The sequence below is a fragment of the Cydia strobilella genome, chromosome Z (genome assembly GCF_947568885.1).
Source record: "Cydia strobilella chromosome Z, ilCydStro3.1, whole genome shotgun sequence".
In the NCBI taxonomy this organism is placed as follows: domain Eukaryota; kingdom Metazoa; phylum Arthropoda; class Insecta; order Lepidoptera; family Tortricidae; genus Cydia; species Cydia strobilella.
This window is the reverse complement of record NC_086068.1, coordinates 31,428,511-31,446,685: the sequence shown is the minus strand read 5'-3', so window position 1 is coordinate 31,446,685 and position 18,175 is coordinate 31,428,511. Positions and strand designations below refer to the sequence as shown.

General features: G+C 36.7%; 1 protein-coding gene and 1 long non-coding RNA gene across 2 annotated transcripts in view; both read left to right on the top strand.

The window, feature by feature from the left end:
- LOC134754504 (uncharacterized) overlaps positions 1 to 18,175 on the top strand; it is a 579,708-nt gene that overhangs the window by 276,897 nt on the left and 284,636 nt on the right. The window lies entirely within an intron of this gene.
- The window catches only part of LOC134754469 (neuroligin-4, Y-linked-like), a 114,384-nt gene that overhangs the window by 85,080 nt on the left and 11,129 nt on the right, over positions 1 to 18,175 (top strand). The window contains exons 5-9 of the mRNA XM_063690802.1: positions 5,695 to 5,895; positions 11,730 to 12,225; positions 12,311 to 12,395; positions 13,629 to 13,823; positions 17,969 to 18,120. Coding sequence (XP_063546872.1) covers positions 5,695 to 5,895; positions 11,730 to 12,225; positions 12,311 to 12,395; positions 13,629 to 13,823; positions 17,969 to 18,120 — 1,129 coding nt within the window. The remainder of the gene's footprint in view (positions 1 to 5,694; positions 5,896 to 11,729; positions 12,226 to 12,310; positions 12,396 to 13,628; positions 13,824 to 17,968; positions 18,121 to 18,175) is intronic.

Sequence of the window (18,175 nt, the reverse complement as noted above, 5' to 3'; positions counted from 1 at the left end):
CACGTAGATATTAAACAGAAGAGGAGCTAGGACAGAACCCTGCGGGAGCCCATTGTTTAGTGTTCTGACGCTGCTGGTTTCGTCACCCAGGAAAACCTGTATCGGCCTGTTAGTAAGGGTGTTTTCAAAAAGCCTGTAGATTTTCATGCATGGAATTATTTTCAACAGTTTGTATAGCAATCCCTGGCGCCAGACCTCGTACCATATGCCGCAGTCAAGTCGATAAAAACTGCAGATGATTGAAGGCTTTTATTAAACCCGTTTTCGAGATGTGTTGTAAGAGCGAGCACCTGATCACAACAGCTACGGTTAGGTCTAAAGCCGGCCTGTTCCTGGGGGATGATTGCGTTTACGGCGTCATGGATGCGATTGTGGACTAGTCTCTCCAGCAATTTGTATACAACGCTTAAGAGAGCGATCAGTCTATAGCTCTCTGCTCTGTCGTCAGACTTTCTTGGTTTGAGGATAGCGATTACCCTAGCCCGTTTTAGTGATGTAGGCATTTTCCCGGAATCCATTATGGAAGTGTAAAAGTTTGCCATCCAGGCTCGGATCTTTGGTTCACTATGAATAAGGAATTCAGGAAATATACCATCCTCTCCGCAAGCTTTGTTCGTTGAGATGTGGCTCAAAGATTTTGTGACCGTAAGGGGTCTACTGTATGTGGCGTTAGGTGCAGCACTAGATTTAAGTGCAGAGAGTTCTTTGCGTATATTCCTGGTGTGGCATTTGTGGTTTGGCGCCCTAGACATCCTTAATCCTTATCATCCTGTCTGCGATTGCGTTGGGGCTTACGTTTGGTTTGGTCCTCTTCGTTCTTGTTCCGTTAGTCAATTTTCTCACTAGGTGCCATGCCTTTTTGCTGGAGTGCGTAAAGTTCATTTTTTTGAACAGTTTTCTCCCATTTCTCGCGGCGGGCTAAGTCGAGTAATTTAATGACTTCATGAGCTGTGGAGCGGTCACCAGTACTTTGAAAGTTCTGCCAAAGATCTTCTGTTTCCTTATTCCAGCATGGTATATATTGCCGTCTGAAACCTCTGGATATAAACTCTTTAGCAGGAGTAGTTTTTTAAAGCGTTCATAGCTATCCGGGACAGGTGGGATCCACCTGACGCTACTATCAAGGTTCTTTTTGAAACCATCCCAGCACGCTTTCTGGAAGTTCCAGCGGGGGACTCGGTAAGATGGCACAATTGGTATCTTGAGACCAATTTCGAACACAACAGGACGGTGTTGGCTATGAGGGAAGTCTGTGAGTACCGTTCTTTGGACTGGAAGCGGGTTACCTTCAGTATCTTTTGTTACAAAGGCCAGGTCGGGATTGTAATCTCTTCCCCAGCGCGCCGATTTAAAAGTTCCCTTACTCTTGCCATCGTATACTAGGTAAGAATTCGCAGCGTCAGCCCATTGTCGTTCTCTTTATACCCCCAGCTTGTGTGATGACTATTGAAATCCCCGATATAAAAAGCGGGGTGGGCAAGTTTTGGGAGGATTGGATCTGGCCATTTGCTGTTTGGTGGTTTGTAGACGTTGCAAAATTTGATATCTCCAAGTTGGACGATGTTAGTGGCAATATTTTCTTCATTTATGTCGTTTGCTATTATATGACATGTGGGAGCAAGAGATAGGCGGACATAGACAGCTGTACCGTATTGGCCATGGTATGCCGCTGCGACAATTGTATAGTCCTGGAGCACACCTCTTCGCAGCAGCTGGGCATCATCCTTTGTATGGGTTTCCTGGACAAGGGCAACGTCGATGCCGTAATTAAATAGAATTTTCTGCATGCATTCAGCTTTTGCAAGACTCATCCCTTCAATGTTTAAAGAGCAGACACGAACAGAAGGTTCTATGTTCCTTGTCGTATGGTTCTGTAGCGTATTTGCAGTAGCAGGTCTAGTTAGCATCTCGGAAGGTAAAGTTAGCGGGAAAAATATGTGACAAATCCAGTGAGGGCTGCGAGGTCACGGGAGCAACAGTGCAGCAGCCAAATTTGTTACTCGTTTAGCACCACCCGGGGATCACGTGTAGGGTTATCTAAGGTAATTCCTACGGACGTGGAGTAACATCGACCCCCCCCCCCCCCCCCCCGTGGAGTAACAATTTAGTGAGCGAACATTGCAGTGTATGCAATCATACAATGTAACATATTTTATTCGAAACATGAAATGTAAGTAATATCTTACATATAACTATAATCTTTGGATTATGGATTAGTCATAATAACTGGGTTAAGGTTCATTTTGCCCCGTATTTCTTTTTCCGTAATTCTTTTATTCGAAAAAGAAGGTAGTTGTAATAAGTGATTTCGTACGAAAGCAAAGATTACTTACTTAGTTGATTTCTTAGGTGAAGAGGTTATTACGCTAAATGAAAATGCAATTTCAAGTGAAAGTTTACCAGCCATATACTCGATTACTCGTAAGTATTGCAAACGAGATAAGACTTGCCGTACCGAAAAAACATTTATTTTTCGTTCGGGGACGGTCGGCAATAAAAATATTTCTATAATTATGAATTGTCATTCAGCGCACAGTAGGTACAATAAATTTACTCACCCTAACATCATCAATCGAAACACACACACACACACAGCAATTATAGAGTACACTATTTTTGGCGAAAATACGTGTGACTCGGACTGACACAAAAACCTGTAATGACGGGTCTGTGGAGATTGGTTGGAGGGGGAAGGCAGGGAATTATGGCATAGTAAGACAGGGACAGCGCGAACTTGTTTTTTTTTTAATATTATATCTCTAAAATGTGTGACAACGACGGCATGATTCCATGCACTGCTGTTAGTAATAGTAGATTGTGTCACAAGGGAGCAAAATGTCATATTTACGGCGAGGGCGTACAATTGAATCCTAAACGAAGCGAAGGATTCTAACATAGAATCCTGAGCGTAGTGAGGGATTCAAGTGTTAACGCCCAAGGTGAAAATAATTTTTCCCCTCACTAGCTCGGAAAGTTGTTTTTTATCCTTTAAAACAAGCGGGGAAAAACGCATTTTATCCACTAGTGGGGAAAGTAATTTGACCTTGGATGGAGCGTGTTTAAGTTGCTTGACAGATAACTAAACGTAAAACGCTCATAATAACGATTCGTTCGATATTAATTATCATTAAACAAATGGTTTGAGAATCTAATAAAAAATACCAAATTTAGCTTTATTTAATGATTTTATGTCATAAACCTTAAAGTTCCATAAGCAACGCTTGTTTTTTAATAATGATGTTAAATATAATTCTGAACGCACAAGTAGAGTCGATGCAATTTCAAAACGCATCATTGACATTTCATACGTCAGAAATGCCAACATTGTCAACAAATTTTTTACATAAAACTTCTCACGTAAAAATACAGAATTTCCAGTTTTATGTTATAATATCGTAAAAAAATTTGTGATTCTGGAATCACTGGTGATGAAGATGATCTAACGCCTGTGGATGTTGCACTTTCCTCGCTATAGTGAGGTGAAAAGTTTTGTGTTACACACGGGTGCAAATGTATTTTACTTCTCGTGTGTTGAAGCACTCGCTACGCTCAGGATTCTATTTTAGAACCACTCGCTTCGCTCGTGGTTCAACTATAGAATCCTTTCGCTTCCTCGTGTTTCAATTCCACACTCGCGGGTAAAATACAACTTTGCACCCTTGTATAACAAATAACTATTGCTACCATGTGACACATACTGCTTTTCACATCACCTATGAGGAAATTACATACATATATTAGGTTTCAAAACATTATTATTATAAGCAAAGATCGATACGGACAAAGTGCCAAAAATATGTATACACGACCTTAGTATAGGTACATACTTCTGGCACTTTGTCCGTATCGATATTTTCAGACGTGACTGTACCAGGCGCGGATACAGGGGGGGGGGGGGCACTAGGGGCAATTGCCCCCACCTGAACCCCTGACACAAGACTCGGTGCAATTTTTCAACAATTGACTAAAGTATAACGAAACTGGGTCCTGTAATACAGGGTTTCCTAGCTCAGGACACAGGGTCGTGATTTACTGTATGTTTAAATTTACACAATAAACTTTTTTCATTTTCAATTGGAAAAAAATGCCCACCCTACGTACTTAAATATGAGTACAACAAATAGTTTCCACGATCCCGCGGCTCCGCTCGGATTTTGACAAAAGAGTGCCCGCAAGCCGCGCGAAGAGAAATTACGTAATCGTTTCGACGGATATACGAGTATGAGTATACATATACAATAACACAACGCTTTTGATTTTATACACTCATAAGAATCGTCTCGTCTTGATAAATTAACTTTTATTTTGTTGTTAGTTTAATTTTTTTTACAAACCCCAATCCTACCTACGATTTATTTCTACCATTTTTGTAATTTGGCAAGAATTTGCCCCCCCTGATTGAAATCCTGGATCCGCGCCTGGACTGTACTGACAGCTCATAATTATCTACCTTATATCTTTTTAAAGACAGCAGCAAACACCTAAAATGATACAATGAAAATCAAGTACATTATTTTTCACCTCAGCAGCTCGAACAAGCCTACTTTCGTCACTCCCTGGAGTGAGGAAAGTGCGACTTTCCTCACTCCAGGGAGTGAAACAATGTAGCTTTTTAATTTAGTTAATGGGCCAAGAACTTCATACTTTTATTACATTTTTTTATGGTATGGTACGGTACGGTCCGTTCCGGTCCGGTACGGTCCGTTCCGGTCCGGTCCGGTCCGGTCTCGTCTCGTATCGTATCGTATCGTATCTTATTGTATCGTACATATTATAATACTTTTTTTTTCTGGTTATTCTGTGTAATTCGAAATACATTTTAACCTTTAATATGTTCTCACTACTGAGGTGAAAAATTATGTGTGCAACACGAGAGAAAAGTTATTTTACATCTCGTGTTTTTGAGTCCCTCGCTACGCTCAAGATTCTACCTTAGAATCTTTCGCTTACTCGGGACTCAAAATAAACACTCGCAAGAAAAACCAACTTTCCTGTCTTGTTGCACAAATAACTATTTGTAGATTTTTCTGGTAACAAATTAGCTCTTACCCCTTTGAACCAAGTCTTCGGAAGAACACTATGAAGACTGATATCACTTATATTTATTATTATAAAGTTATTGATTTAAACTAAGTATTTACAAATTTATACACAATACAGAACCGCATAATTATGCTTTGTGAAATATTTGTACAAAACTTTTTAAATATAAACTTTTTAAATTGCATAGACAAGTATGGCTGCGTTTAAGGAGACCTAAAATGTCAAAATAAAAATTAAATTATAAAACGAATGTTTTTTACGTTTCTTTGTAAATATTACGCTAATTAATTAATTTACTTAATTTAAATATGCTATTAATTAATTTAAAATATGCTAATTAAATTTATTGTTTACAATTACAACAAAATATTATTTAAGTTAGAAAATTGTATGCACGTAATCGATTATGAAGAAATTGTAATCGATTATATGCATACTAATTTCATATGTCTTTGTGTCAATTTTTCATATTGGCAACAAAATGTCCTTGAACAGAAAAGCGCCTCTTTGATCCCTCCTAGCAGGGAAGAAAAGTTCCCTTTTCGAATAGGTGATGTGAAAATCATATTTGTTGTCTTGGATTTGGATACGAAGTATAATAATATATCTTTGGTGTAACAAAAGCAGCTGTTGTAATTAATTATTTAACAGGGTTCCTAAATGCAAATCCGGCGCCACATTTAAAAGCCCGGGTGGCGAATTATGGTTTGATGGATCAAATAGCTGCGTTGCACTGGGTTCAACAGAACATTGTGTTATTCGGAGGTGATCCAACAAACATTACACTAATGGGGCACGGCTCAGGGGCCGCCTGCATTAATTTTCTCATGATATCACCCACGGTCATGCCAGGTAAACATACCCTCTTTTTACAAGCTTTTATTTAACTCGCAATATTTGTTTGTAATATGTTTGTTCGGGACAAATCTTGCAAGTTAAATTAGACCCACTTCCCATTATTGGATTGATTGAGCTGATAGCATAGGAACTCTGTGATAAAACAACGCAGCCTCGACTCAGTCTCGATGAGTATTAGTTGCCTGTTGAAGGAAAAGTAGAGCGATAAAAGCTTGTATCATGAATTATTTAATTAAAATATGTTTACATCCCTATATGCCAATGCCAAAATTAAATTAATTTTATTCCATAAATGCCTTACATCATTTTGGAAAACATGGTTAAGAACCAACGCACGGAAACTCGCTTTCAAGTAAAAAAGACCGCATCGAAATCGGTCCATCCGTTGGAGAGCTACGATGCCACAGACAGACATATAACAGCCCCACTTTTTTCGTCGGGATGTTATGTTTTTTTTTCACAAAAAAATATATTTTTAGTAAGCAGTAAGCAGCAAGCATGTTTAAAACCTTTTATCTACACACATATCATAAACCCTCTATGATATGTTCTAAAACCGCAAATTACGGCCAGCATAAAGATAAACTCTTTTGTTAAAACACATTGTTATCTGTGAAAATGTTATAATTGCGCAATATTAATAACATCGATTTTATATTTTAACATTCAAATTTCAAACATGTCTGAAAAACAAAGGAATATTGTTTGACCTGTATACTAACATCAGTCATAATAAGGTTTTATTCGAAATGTAATGTCATTTGCAAACAATTCAGACTTTCGCATGTAGGTACTCGTATATCTACCTACTAGCACAATCGGATTAAGTCTCACCTCGAAATCCTTCCAAAGATATGCAATTTGGTATGTATGTTAATTAAAGGTGTCTTTTTCATGTCCACACTATTTGACATTTGGGGACCTCGAGGAATCGCAGCCATCTTGGAAAATGTGTACCATCCTGGAGAAATTTGCGTTTTACTCTAAATATACGTTCTCTATGAAACTATGGTGCAAGGCAACATTAAACAAGGCATTATTAAATTCTACACAAAAAAGTCGAAAAAAATACATCCTATTATAGAAAATAATAGCTGAATCCAGATTTAGCGCTTATACCCTTTCAGGGGATATTCTCTTAATATGAAACTTGGAGGAATATGAATTCCACTTTTATCTTTACATTTGTACACGTTCTACTCTAATATCAACATTTTACTTGACTGCGACTTAAACAGAAAGTAGGGTTATGGGTTTAAATACTGAAAATCAGTACACCCCGTAGCTCAGGATACTGGACGGATTTTTTTAAATGACATCGGTACATTCCTCTTGCCCATCACATCCTGTTTACACCTGTTTTATTAAAGAAAAATTAATATAGCCGCCTTGAGAGGACACCGAATAGTAAATCATATTTTTACTTCTAGCGCCTAAACTATTGAGTGGATTTCAATAAAATAGACATCAGTAGATCCATAATTGGTACACGAGTGCTACGCAACAAAAATTTACTAAAATAAATGGAGGAAAAATGTGTAAAACTTAAAAATGTGACTACAAAAACAGATTTTAGGTCTTAAATGGGGTTTAAACAATAGTGACAGCAATGAAATTTGACACCTACAATTTCAGGGATCGCTGTTTGCGTGTCATAAAATTGGAGCTTCGAGGACCACGGGGATCAAACGCCATCTTGAAAAGTATGTCTTTTTTGGTTTTTCTTTTTTCTCGGAATATCTGGGTTTAATGTGAATACTGTGTATGGCGAAACGAAAGCTTATTAAATTCCACACTAAAAAGTTATACAACACCATGTCCCAAAAACGAAGCCTTTTTCTAGAAATAGGGATTACAAGTTACAAGGGCAGCTTACAAGTTTCCACACATTTTTTTTCGTGGTTGGGTAGATAATATTTTTGTGTTCCAAAAATTGTTAAAAAAAGTATACAAGTATTTTTTTCTGACCCGTCTTAAAATAAAATTTTAGTAGGAGATGATTAAGTATAACCTTTTGACTTCTGAGCCATATTTCTAGAAGAAAGCTCCGTTTTAGGGACATGGTGTTTTACACCTTTTTTGTGTAGAACCTAATAAGCTTTTGTTTCGTTATACACAGTATTCACATTAAACCCAGCTATTCCGAGAAAAACAGAAGAACCAAAAAAGACATACTTTTCAAGATGGCGTTTAATCCCCGTGGTCCCCGAAGCTCCAATTTTATGATCACTATTGTTTAAACCCCATTTAAGACCTAAAATCTGTTTTTGCAGTCACATTTTTAAGTCCTAAACATTTTTCCTCCATTTATTTTAGTAAATTTGTATTGCATAGCACTCGTGTACTAATTATGGATCTACTGATGTCTATTTTATTGAAATCCACTCAATAGTTAAGGCGCTAGAAATAAAAATATGATTTACTATTCGGCGTCCTCTTAAGGCGGCTGTATTGATTTTTTTTAATAAAACAGGTGTAAACAGGTTTTGAAGGTAAAGAGGAATCTCCCGATATGTCATTTTAAAAAATCCGTCCTGTATCCCGAGCTACAGTATTTTATACTATATACTGATTTTCAGTATTTAAACCCATAACCCTACTTTCTGTTTAAGTCGCAGTCGAGTAAAATGTTGATATTGGGGTAGAACGTGTACAAATGTATAGACAAAAGTGAAATTCATATTCCTCCAAGTTTCATATTAAGAGAATATCCCCTGAAAGTGTATAAGCGCTAAATCTGGATTCAGCTATTATTTTCTATAACAAGAATATATAGTGTATATAGTATGTAGTGTATGTCTGTGTATTTAGTTCCGATCACAATGCTATCCTAAAACTACTGTCGGACCTCCTAGTGGGAATTGTCTTAGGATGTAGGCTATATGTACTGTTTTAACTTTGCCTGTAAATCTTATTGGCCTGTATCTGTTTTTTTCCCCAATAAAGAAAATAAAATAAAATAAAATAAGATGTATTTTTTCCGCAAAGATATCTAGGACTTTTTCGTGTAGAATTTATTAGGCTTTAATGTTGCCTTACACCATATTTTCATAGAGAACGTATATTTAGAGTAAAACGCAAATTTCTCCAGGATGGTACACATTTTCCAAGATGGCTGCGATTCCTCGAGGTCCCCAAATGTCAAATAGTGTGGACATGAAAAAGAGACCTTTAATTAACGAGGTGAGACTTGAGGCCCATTTACATAGTGCGAGTTTCTCGCCTCGACCATGCGATTATCGTAGCACGAGAAAAAATATGGCATCATGTAAACTATACGTACGATATCGTACAAGTAGGGACGGTAATCTCCTCGCCTTGGATGATTGGATGTCTCCTTGTAAACAAAACTTAAATGCGAGAATCGTATTTCGAGTTTATATGCTTTTCAGTCGTCATCATGAGTGCATTGCAAGAGGCTGTTCTGATATACATAGGTACTTTATACGTTTTAAATTTTTTACATTTTCATTTTCAAAACGCACAACAATTTTTTTTCTTTGAATATAGGTACTTAAATGCAGCTAACTATTTCCCGCCAAGAGCCAATATTAAAATAAATGCAACTTAAATTATATTAAAATCATTAAATGAATTTGTTTTTGTTAAAAAAAAACATTTCTGATAGAAGATATTATCGCTGACTGTACTTTTTTATAACAGATAACTAATACTCATCGAGAGAATTTTAACGAACCCAAACACATCTAGGTTTTATAGAGTTCCCATGGCCACCTCCTGTGTCCATAATCAGACCAGTTCAATGGTAGCATAATATTACATTGTCACCCAACTCACATATGTATAGGAATTTTAAGCTCAATCAAATAATAGGAAGTGGGTTAAATTTGCAAGATTTGACCAGAACAAACATATTCAAACAAACAAACATTTACAAGTTAAATAAAAGCTTGTAAAAATATTGTGAGAAACAAGAAATATTATTACGAATATTTACGGTATACGTATACCTTGTGGTAAATGATTAGCAACTAATCACGTAAGTTGACTGGCAAAACTCGTATGAAAATCGGTTCGGACCGATTCGTGCGATACTCGCACGTACGTGAAACAATGTCATACGAGAACGAGTTTAGACGAGTCGAGAAATCGTAAGCAAATATGGGAGGGGCGAGAAATCGTATGACATTATCGTATGCAATAATCGCCAGGCGAGTATCGTATAAAAATGTTTACATTCATGCGAGAAATATAAACTCGCCTACGATTATGTCATTCGATACTCGCATGGAGATTATCGCCAGGCGAAATAGTTTACACGAGGAGCCGCATTCTAGGGAGATATTTGCTTACGATTTCTCGACTCGTCTAAACTCGTTCTCGTATGACATTTTTTCACGTACGTGCGAGTATCGCACGAATCGGTCAGAAGCGATTTTCATACGAGTTTTGCCAGTCAACTTACGTGATTAGTTGCTAATCATTTACCACTAGGTATACGTATACCGTAAATATTCGTAATAATATTTCTTGTTTCTCACAATATTTTTACAAGCTTTTATTTAACTTGTAAATGTTTGTTTGTTTGAATATGTTTGTTCTGGTCAAATCTTGCAAATTTAACCCACTTCCTATTATTTGATTGAGCTTAAAATTCCTATACACGTGTGAGTTGGGTGACAATGTAATATTATGCTACCATTGAACTGGTCTGATTATGGACACAGGAGGTGGCCATGGGAACTCTATAAAACCTAGATGTGTTTGGGTTCGTTAAAATTCTCTCGATGAGTATTAGTTATCTGTTATAAAAAAGTACAGTCAGCGATAATATCTTCTATCAGAAATGTTTTTTTTAACAAAAACAAATTCATTTAATGATTTTAATATAATTTAAGTTGCATTTATTTTAATATTGGCTCTTGGCGGGAAATAGTTAGCTAAATTCAAGTACCTATATTCAAAGAAAAAAAATGTTGTGCGTTTTGAAAATGAAAATGTAAAAGTAAAATTTAAAACGTATAAAGTACCGACACAATCAGAACAGCCTCTTGCAATGCACTCATGATGACGACTGAAAAGCATATAAACTCGAAATACGATTCTCGTATTTAAGTTTTGTTTACACGGAGACATCCAATCATCAAAGGCGAGGAGATTATCGCCCCTACTTCTACAATATCGTACGTATAGTTTACATGATGCCATATTTTTTCTCGTGCTACGATAATCGCATGGTCGAGGCGAGAAACTCGCACCATGTAAATGGGCCTTAAGTGTGTAGATAAAGCAGTGTATGTAACTGTACATAATTAGGCATTAAAGCATTATGTAGCAGTCACATAATAGTATATTGTGATACAAGTGTACTACGTTGGTCATTACACAGGAGGCGATATTGTGCGCGCGAGCTGTAAGCGACCAATGCACACGCGTTACGTTTTTCAACACACTTGCGAGGAAAAAAAGGAATTTTTCATATTATTAATCAAATTTTAATTGTGAAAACAGTAAAAGTCTCGCATCTGTCATGCTGCCTGCCGCGCCTCTCGCCTGCCGCTGGCGGGCCGGCCGGCCCGCGGCAGGCGGTCGACGGGGCACCCGGCGCCCGCCAGTCCGTGTTGTAAGATCTACTCGACAAATTTAAGAAGGCTCCGTTTCCATACATATGTATTATTAGCAATCAGTTACCTTCTTAAGTCAGTCGGATTACCATTCATTACCTAACAAGTTCTATAATGTAATGAAAAAGCACGCGTGTTTAATATCTCTAGGATTATGAGCCTAAAAGCGGTTCAATAACTTGCATGCTTTGAGCGTTTTGAAAAGTACTATACAAGATTAATTAATGGATAAGTATTTTTCAGGTTTATTCCACAGAGCATTACTTCTCTCCGGTTCGGCGCTAAGTTCATGGGCTATTGTCGACGATCCAGTTTTTTATACACTAAAATTAGCAAAGCATATGAACTGTACCATCCCAGACGACATGGCGAAGGATCATGAAATTATAGTTGACTGTCTCAGAGATGCCACCACGGAACAATTGTTATCAATAGACATATCTCCTCCAAATTATATGACAGCGTTTGGCCCGTCTGTCGACGGAGTTGTTATAAAGACAGATTTTGCAAAAGACTTTTTAACCACGTTTCCGACAGGAGATTTTCCAAGTTTCGGACCGTTGAATAATATGAATCAAAATCACAACATGCACTCCAAGAGAAGTGATAGTGGAAGAAGACGTTTTCAAAATAAGTACGACTTGATGTTTGGAGTTGTAACTAGTGAAGCTTTGTGGAAGTTTTCAGCTCACGACATTCAAAATGGCATCGATCCAGACAAAAGAGATCGCATGTTAAGGCAAGACATAAATATAAAATATATTAACATTATAACATATTGTCACTACCTGTAATAATAAAACCATGTTTCACTTGGTTTTCAGGACGTATGTGAGAAATTCGTACATGTACCATTTAAATGAAATATTTTACACCATAATCAACGAATACACAGACTGGGAAAAAACGGTACAAATTTGTTTATATAATGAATCATTAATGATGCAATTTTTGTTTGTGATAAAAGTTTGGAACAAGGAATTATAAAACAGCTTGGCTAAGCAAAAAAGCAATACCTATACTTAAGTTTGGAATTGCCTTTCCACGCATTTATCACACGTTTTGCAAATTATTTAAATATTTATGTTACGAATAACTCTATTAAATGGGCATTATTAATATGGAGCGACTATTATGAATAAATTATCAAGCACGTCAAACAAACTGATAAACTTATTACTTTGACCGTAAAATAATGACGTCTACATACTCGTATAAGCTGGATCACTTTTACTCCAAGGCATATATTCGATTGTTAGCTCGATATAATACACCTATATACAGAATGTGTTTTTAAATGGGGCACATTTTTCCGAAATTTATAAATTAAATCTTCCCTAATCAAAAGGATAGGGAAAGTCTCCTATCGCTGCGTCTTACGTAAAGGGTCAGTCCGCCGGACGATATCGGCCTGTCAGTTAGATCAAAAATTTGACAGTTCCGAACAACTGACAGGCCGATATCGTCCGGCGGACTGATAGTCAGTAGCAGTGGGCCCTTTTAGCGAACAACTCGCGAACGCGAAGCAAAGCGGCGCGACGCGGCGCGGCGGGCCCACGGGCCCACAGCGTTCGCGTTCGCAATGAGATCACCTACGTAGGTCACTTCTATAGGTAACAAAGGATCGATTCACCCCGCGCCGCATCGCTTCACTTCGCGTTCGCGTGTTGTCCGCTTACCTAGTACGCTGTGTAAGACCTTTTCGCTGCACGGGATCAGGTAGCTACTTTCAGGGCCCATGCATTACATTCCCACGGCAATCAGAGGTATATAGAAAAACTACGAGTTTTTTGAGCTCAATAAACTTGTACTTTTTCTTTATCAACAACGTTCAATTTTGACATCAATCTCTTTCCTAATCCTAATAAGTCATTTTAAAAATACATTGACGGCAATATATATAAAAAAATGCTGTTATTCATCGATATTTTATCGGTGTAATCTACTTGTGGCATGACAACGTTGTTTGTGTATTACTGACCACAGGAGCCTTAATTATTTCGCTAGCGCATACATTATTTCGCTACAGCTATTATAAGAATCTTTCTTAATTCGAAACAAAACAATTATTGACAAAATAATGGGTACCTAATACAGTATGTAAATAATATATGCCATATTTAATTAACAACGGTGTTTTAGAACTTGATCAATACAAGAGATGCGACTGTGGCAGCGTTCTCAGATGCTCAATATGTGGCACCATTAGTCCAAAGCGGAGATTTGCTCAGCGGAGGACCTAAACCAGCACCAGGTGACGAGGACGGGCCGGGTCGACAAACTAAGACATTTTTTTACGTGTTTGACTATCAGACGAAAGACGGTTTTTATCCACCGGTAAGTGTAAAATAAGTATTATGTACATATGAAGTTTCAGTATCTTGGCTGCAACAGACTAAAGTATAATTAATACATCATTTTAAGTCCATAAATCCACAGTAAGCGGACTCATAAATTTTAAAGTTCGTAGTCATTTTATATTTAGTGTGAAACCTGAAAACCGCCTTTAACCGGCAAACTAGCCGATTTTGCCCTTTTGTTTTTGAAAGAACAATATTTTCTAAGAAATATATACTTTTTTAGCAATTTTAAGGACGGGTAAATTTATCTAATTTTTTTAGCAATGTTAATGACGGGTAAATTTATCTAATTTTTTATCCAACATTGTCCACGTCAATTCCGTATGGAAATATGGCTTATAAGTCGTTGAAACAACGATCACTTCATGGCAAAGGGTAATTCTATCGTTCCCTTAACTGGATATTTGTCTGACATTACTTTTTATTTGCTGGCCCTATTTTTGTCTAAAATTTAACACAAAAATAGGGCCGACAGTTAAAAAATAATGTCAGACAAATATCCACCTATGGCAGCATTGCAGATGTGAACCCTTTTCATTGGGTTTTTATTACATTTCACATATTTCTTGCGTTACGTCAGTGCCTCTCGGATATTTTGTTTTATAATTGTTGATGGTTTTTACACTGGTTTAACATAGATAACGTCTCTTCAGATAGCGGCACAAAAAAAATCCGAGGATCATGGCGGACAATCAATGTCACCGTTTTTTTAAATTGATCGACCCGGAATAGTTATTTGTACAACAAGATAACAAAGTTTGATGTTTCTTTGAATGCTTATTTTGAGGCACGTGCAACCAAAATATTATAATATTACAATCTTAAAGTAAGGGACTAAAAATGCACGAGATGTAAATAACTGATCTTGTGTAGTAAATACGATTTTTACCTCAGCAGTGAGAACATATTAGTAGGAAAAATACAACCTGAAAAAATGTAATCCTTCCACTTTTTTACCCATGTTTTTGTAAGGTATTCTAACAATAAACATTAATTATCGCAATAAAACACAAAAACAAAACTAATTCAATTTCAGTAAGATAATAATGTAAATAACCAACATCAGTTAAAATAAATGTTCAATCGAGAAATTTTTGTAAAAATAGTTTTTAGGGTACGTTTGGAATTGCTGATACCACTATTTGACCACTAAATCGTTAAAAGTAGAATTATTTATTTTGCGTTATATTCTTTGTATTTTAAAGTTTTATTGTTTTTATTTTATAAGTGCAATAAAATAAGTAAAGTACTACGTTTATCCAAAATTTTACTTTAACTATTTATTTTATGTGTTAATTATTACGAATACTCGGAGACCATTTTGAACGATGCTGACTCATTTTGCTCACTATTTTAAATCATAAAAGTACCCTTGTTCGAGCTGCTGAGGTGAAATAGTACATTATTGTCGAGGCTCGGAAGTAGCTACTTGCTGGCTGAGGATTCGTTTTAAACGGACGACCTTGGGAGTCCGTTTAATTGAATCCGAAGCCAGCAAGTAGCCTTCCAGCCGAGTCATATATAGTGCTTTTCTCAAAAATGGCGCAATAAATACAAATATAATAGAAATATTTTACAGAAGCAACGTTCTTATTTTCACAGAAAAAAGTAATATTATTTGCTTTGCCGCCGTTTTATTTTTTTTATTAAAAATAGAAGTGTATTTTTCTGCTGAAAATATGCCAACCTATTTGAGACACCTAAATAGTCCCGGTACCAACATTATAATAATGTGCTGATCATCTGTTTGGCTGTTTAATGGACCTATGCCTTCATTTGATATGGCCACTTCAACTTTCAAAAAGTTTGGAACTCTACAAATAATGGAATTTGTATGCAACATTGCAGTCCCAAAATCGAGACTGCAATATTTTTAACTTTTTAATTTTTTGACTGACCATAAACAACGCACTTTGCGACCTACTTTTTAACCGGCAACGTCGACTTTGCCGTCCATTTTTGAGAAAAAGTTATTTTCAATGTTTCGATTATGGCTCGGGTTTAGGGTTTGCAATCCGAATATTCGGATATGAATAATATTCGAATATCCGCTAATAATAATATCCGAAAATATTCGAATAATACAACTCAAAATATTCGAATAAACGGATATTTTAGATAACACAGAAATAACGTTTTTGACTATGTTTTCATACAAAGACGTCACCCCAACCAATTTTAAATGATTACTATAACAGCTAAACATGCATATGTACATAGACTTTACGCAAATAAATGATCTGAATCTAAATCTAACATATTAATGTTATCTTTAAAACCGTACGTTTATAATTATCTGGATTCACTGGTGCCTAGTCGGAAATACATCTAGTGCCTCACCTCGTGTTCATTCGTCTACTCGTCTTTATCAATCCAGTAGCAATTAAATGCTAACAATGAAAGCAATACTTACTTACTCCACTGGATGAGTGACCCAAAAAGGATATTGGCCTCTTGATTTTGGCATTCTGTCCTATTCTGCGCCACTGCCACTACTATGATCCTATAGCCATGGCCTCCAGATCGCTTCTGGTGTTGATTCTGAGACCAATCTTCTCTCCTTCCTACTCTATGATCCTAGCCATGGCCTGGAGCGACCTGGAGGTCGCTTTTGTTTTGAGCCTATAGCCCCAAGTCATCAGCATAATCCAATGATTATGTTGAATTATGTTTGCCGTTCAACTCTACACTCCCATCACACATAAACAATTTTCGGACGATGTATTCGAGTGCGAAGTTGATCAGCATTGGCGAAAGAGCGGCTCCTTGTTTCAGACCAGTGACTAGTTTAAATTTGGCTGTTGTTCTCCATAAGCTTTTTACACTCATCCTGCTTACTTTGGTGGCAACAATTATCATTTTTAACAAGTTGTCTGGCACTTTAAAGCACTGCAAAATTAGACAGTGTCTCTCTGACAAATTTATGCTTTGGCAAAATCAACAAATATAATATGGATGTTTTGTGCCTACTTCCATTTCCGATTCATCACCTATTTCAACAGGTATAATCCACAGTGCTGCGGTTCTAATACTAAAACTAATTATCACCAACAACGAAATGAAAATTTGCATTCGGGATATTTTTACTCTGCATGAGTCTCCGCCTGATAATGCGATCTCAAAGCATCCCATAGGGTGTCTCTGTAACTAGCATCTCACCTTTTTATGAGAGTTCTAGTAGCACCCTTAATAGTTCTATAGCCCTAGGTGGTATTTTTTCCATAGTTCTGCTGATTTACGCAAAAAAAATTGAAACTTCGCATTATGGCACTCTAGCATCCCCGCCGTTATTAACTCCACGCTTATTTTAGCGCTAAATTTACGAATTATATTACTTGGAATAAATATTTTGGTTTCATTTATAATTATCCGAAATTATCCGAAATATTCGAATATTCGGATAATACAAATTGTATTATTCGAATTATCCGAATAAGAAAATCGGACGGATATTGCAAACCCTACTCGGGTTCAATACAATGTGTGGCCTGTAATAGGAGCAAAAAATTAAACTGTAGGCTGTACTCCTCATACCGACCAACATTTGTTCAGCGACTTTTAAAAATAACTTGTGTTTTGATTTTTAATACACTTAGTTTTTTCCAAGACGCAATGTATTGCGAATTTTGTTATGTTTAAGGTGTGACAGGCAACGTCAATCACAATGATAATGGCGTACATTGAAGATAATATTTATTTTGTATGAAAAATACGAAGTCTAAAGTCTTCATTATTTTTAAAAGTCGCCGAACAAATGTTGGTCAGTTTGAGGAGTATAGCCTACAGTTTAATTTTTTGCTCCTATTACAGGCCACACATTGTATACGCCGCCGGTATTCGTGGTGCACCTTAAACTAAACTGATTGAATGCTGAGTAGAAAATAAAAAATTTAGTTTTCTTAAACAAGTTTTGAAATTGGAAATCTGCCGCGGGACACCCGTCACCTCACGTTCATGTACCTACCTAATCTGAATAAATACGACTTATTTTTAAACAGGCTAATTAGATTTATTTTGGTGCTTCTTACGTATCTATATTAGGTATACTAGTATATACTTATTAAACAGGTAGGTTTTTGCTTATTGTACTATTGTTCAGCTAGCCTTGTCTTATTTTTAAAGAAAATGGGCGCCGTCCACGGTGAAGAAGTGCCATATATTTTCGGGGCTCCAGTGGTAGATGGGTTTGGTCATTTCCCACAGAACTACACGAAGTCTGAGGTTGCATTGTCCGAATCCATAATGCTCTTTGTATCTAACTTTGTGAGAACTGGGTAAGTGACTTAGTAAATTACTCAAGTAAACTGTAAATTAACTAAATTTGCTTTA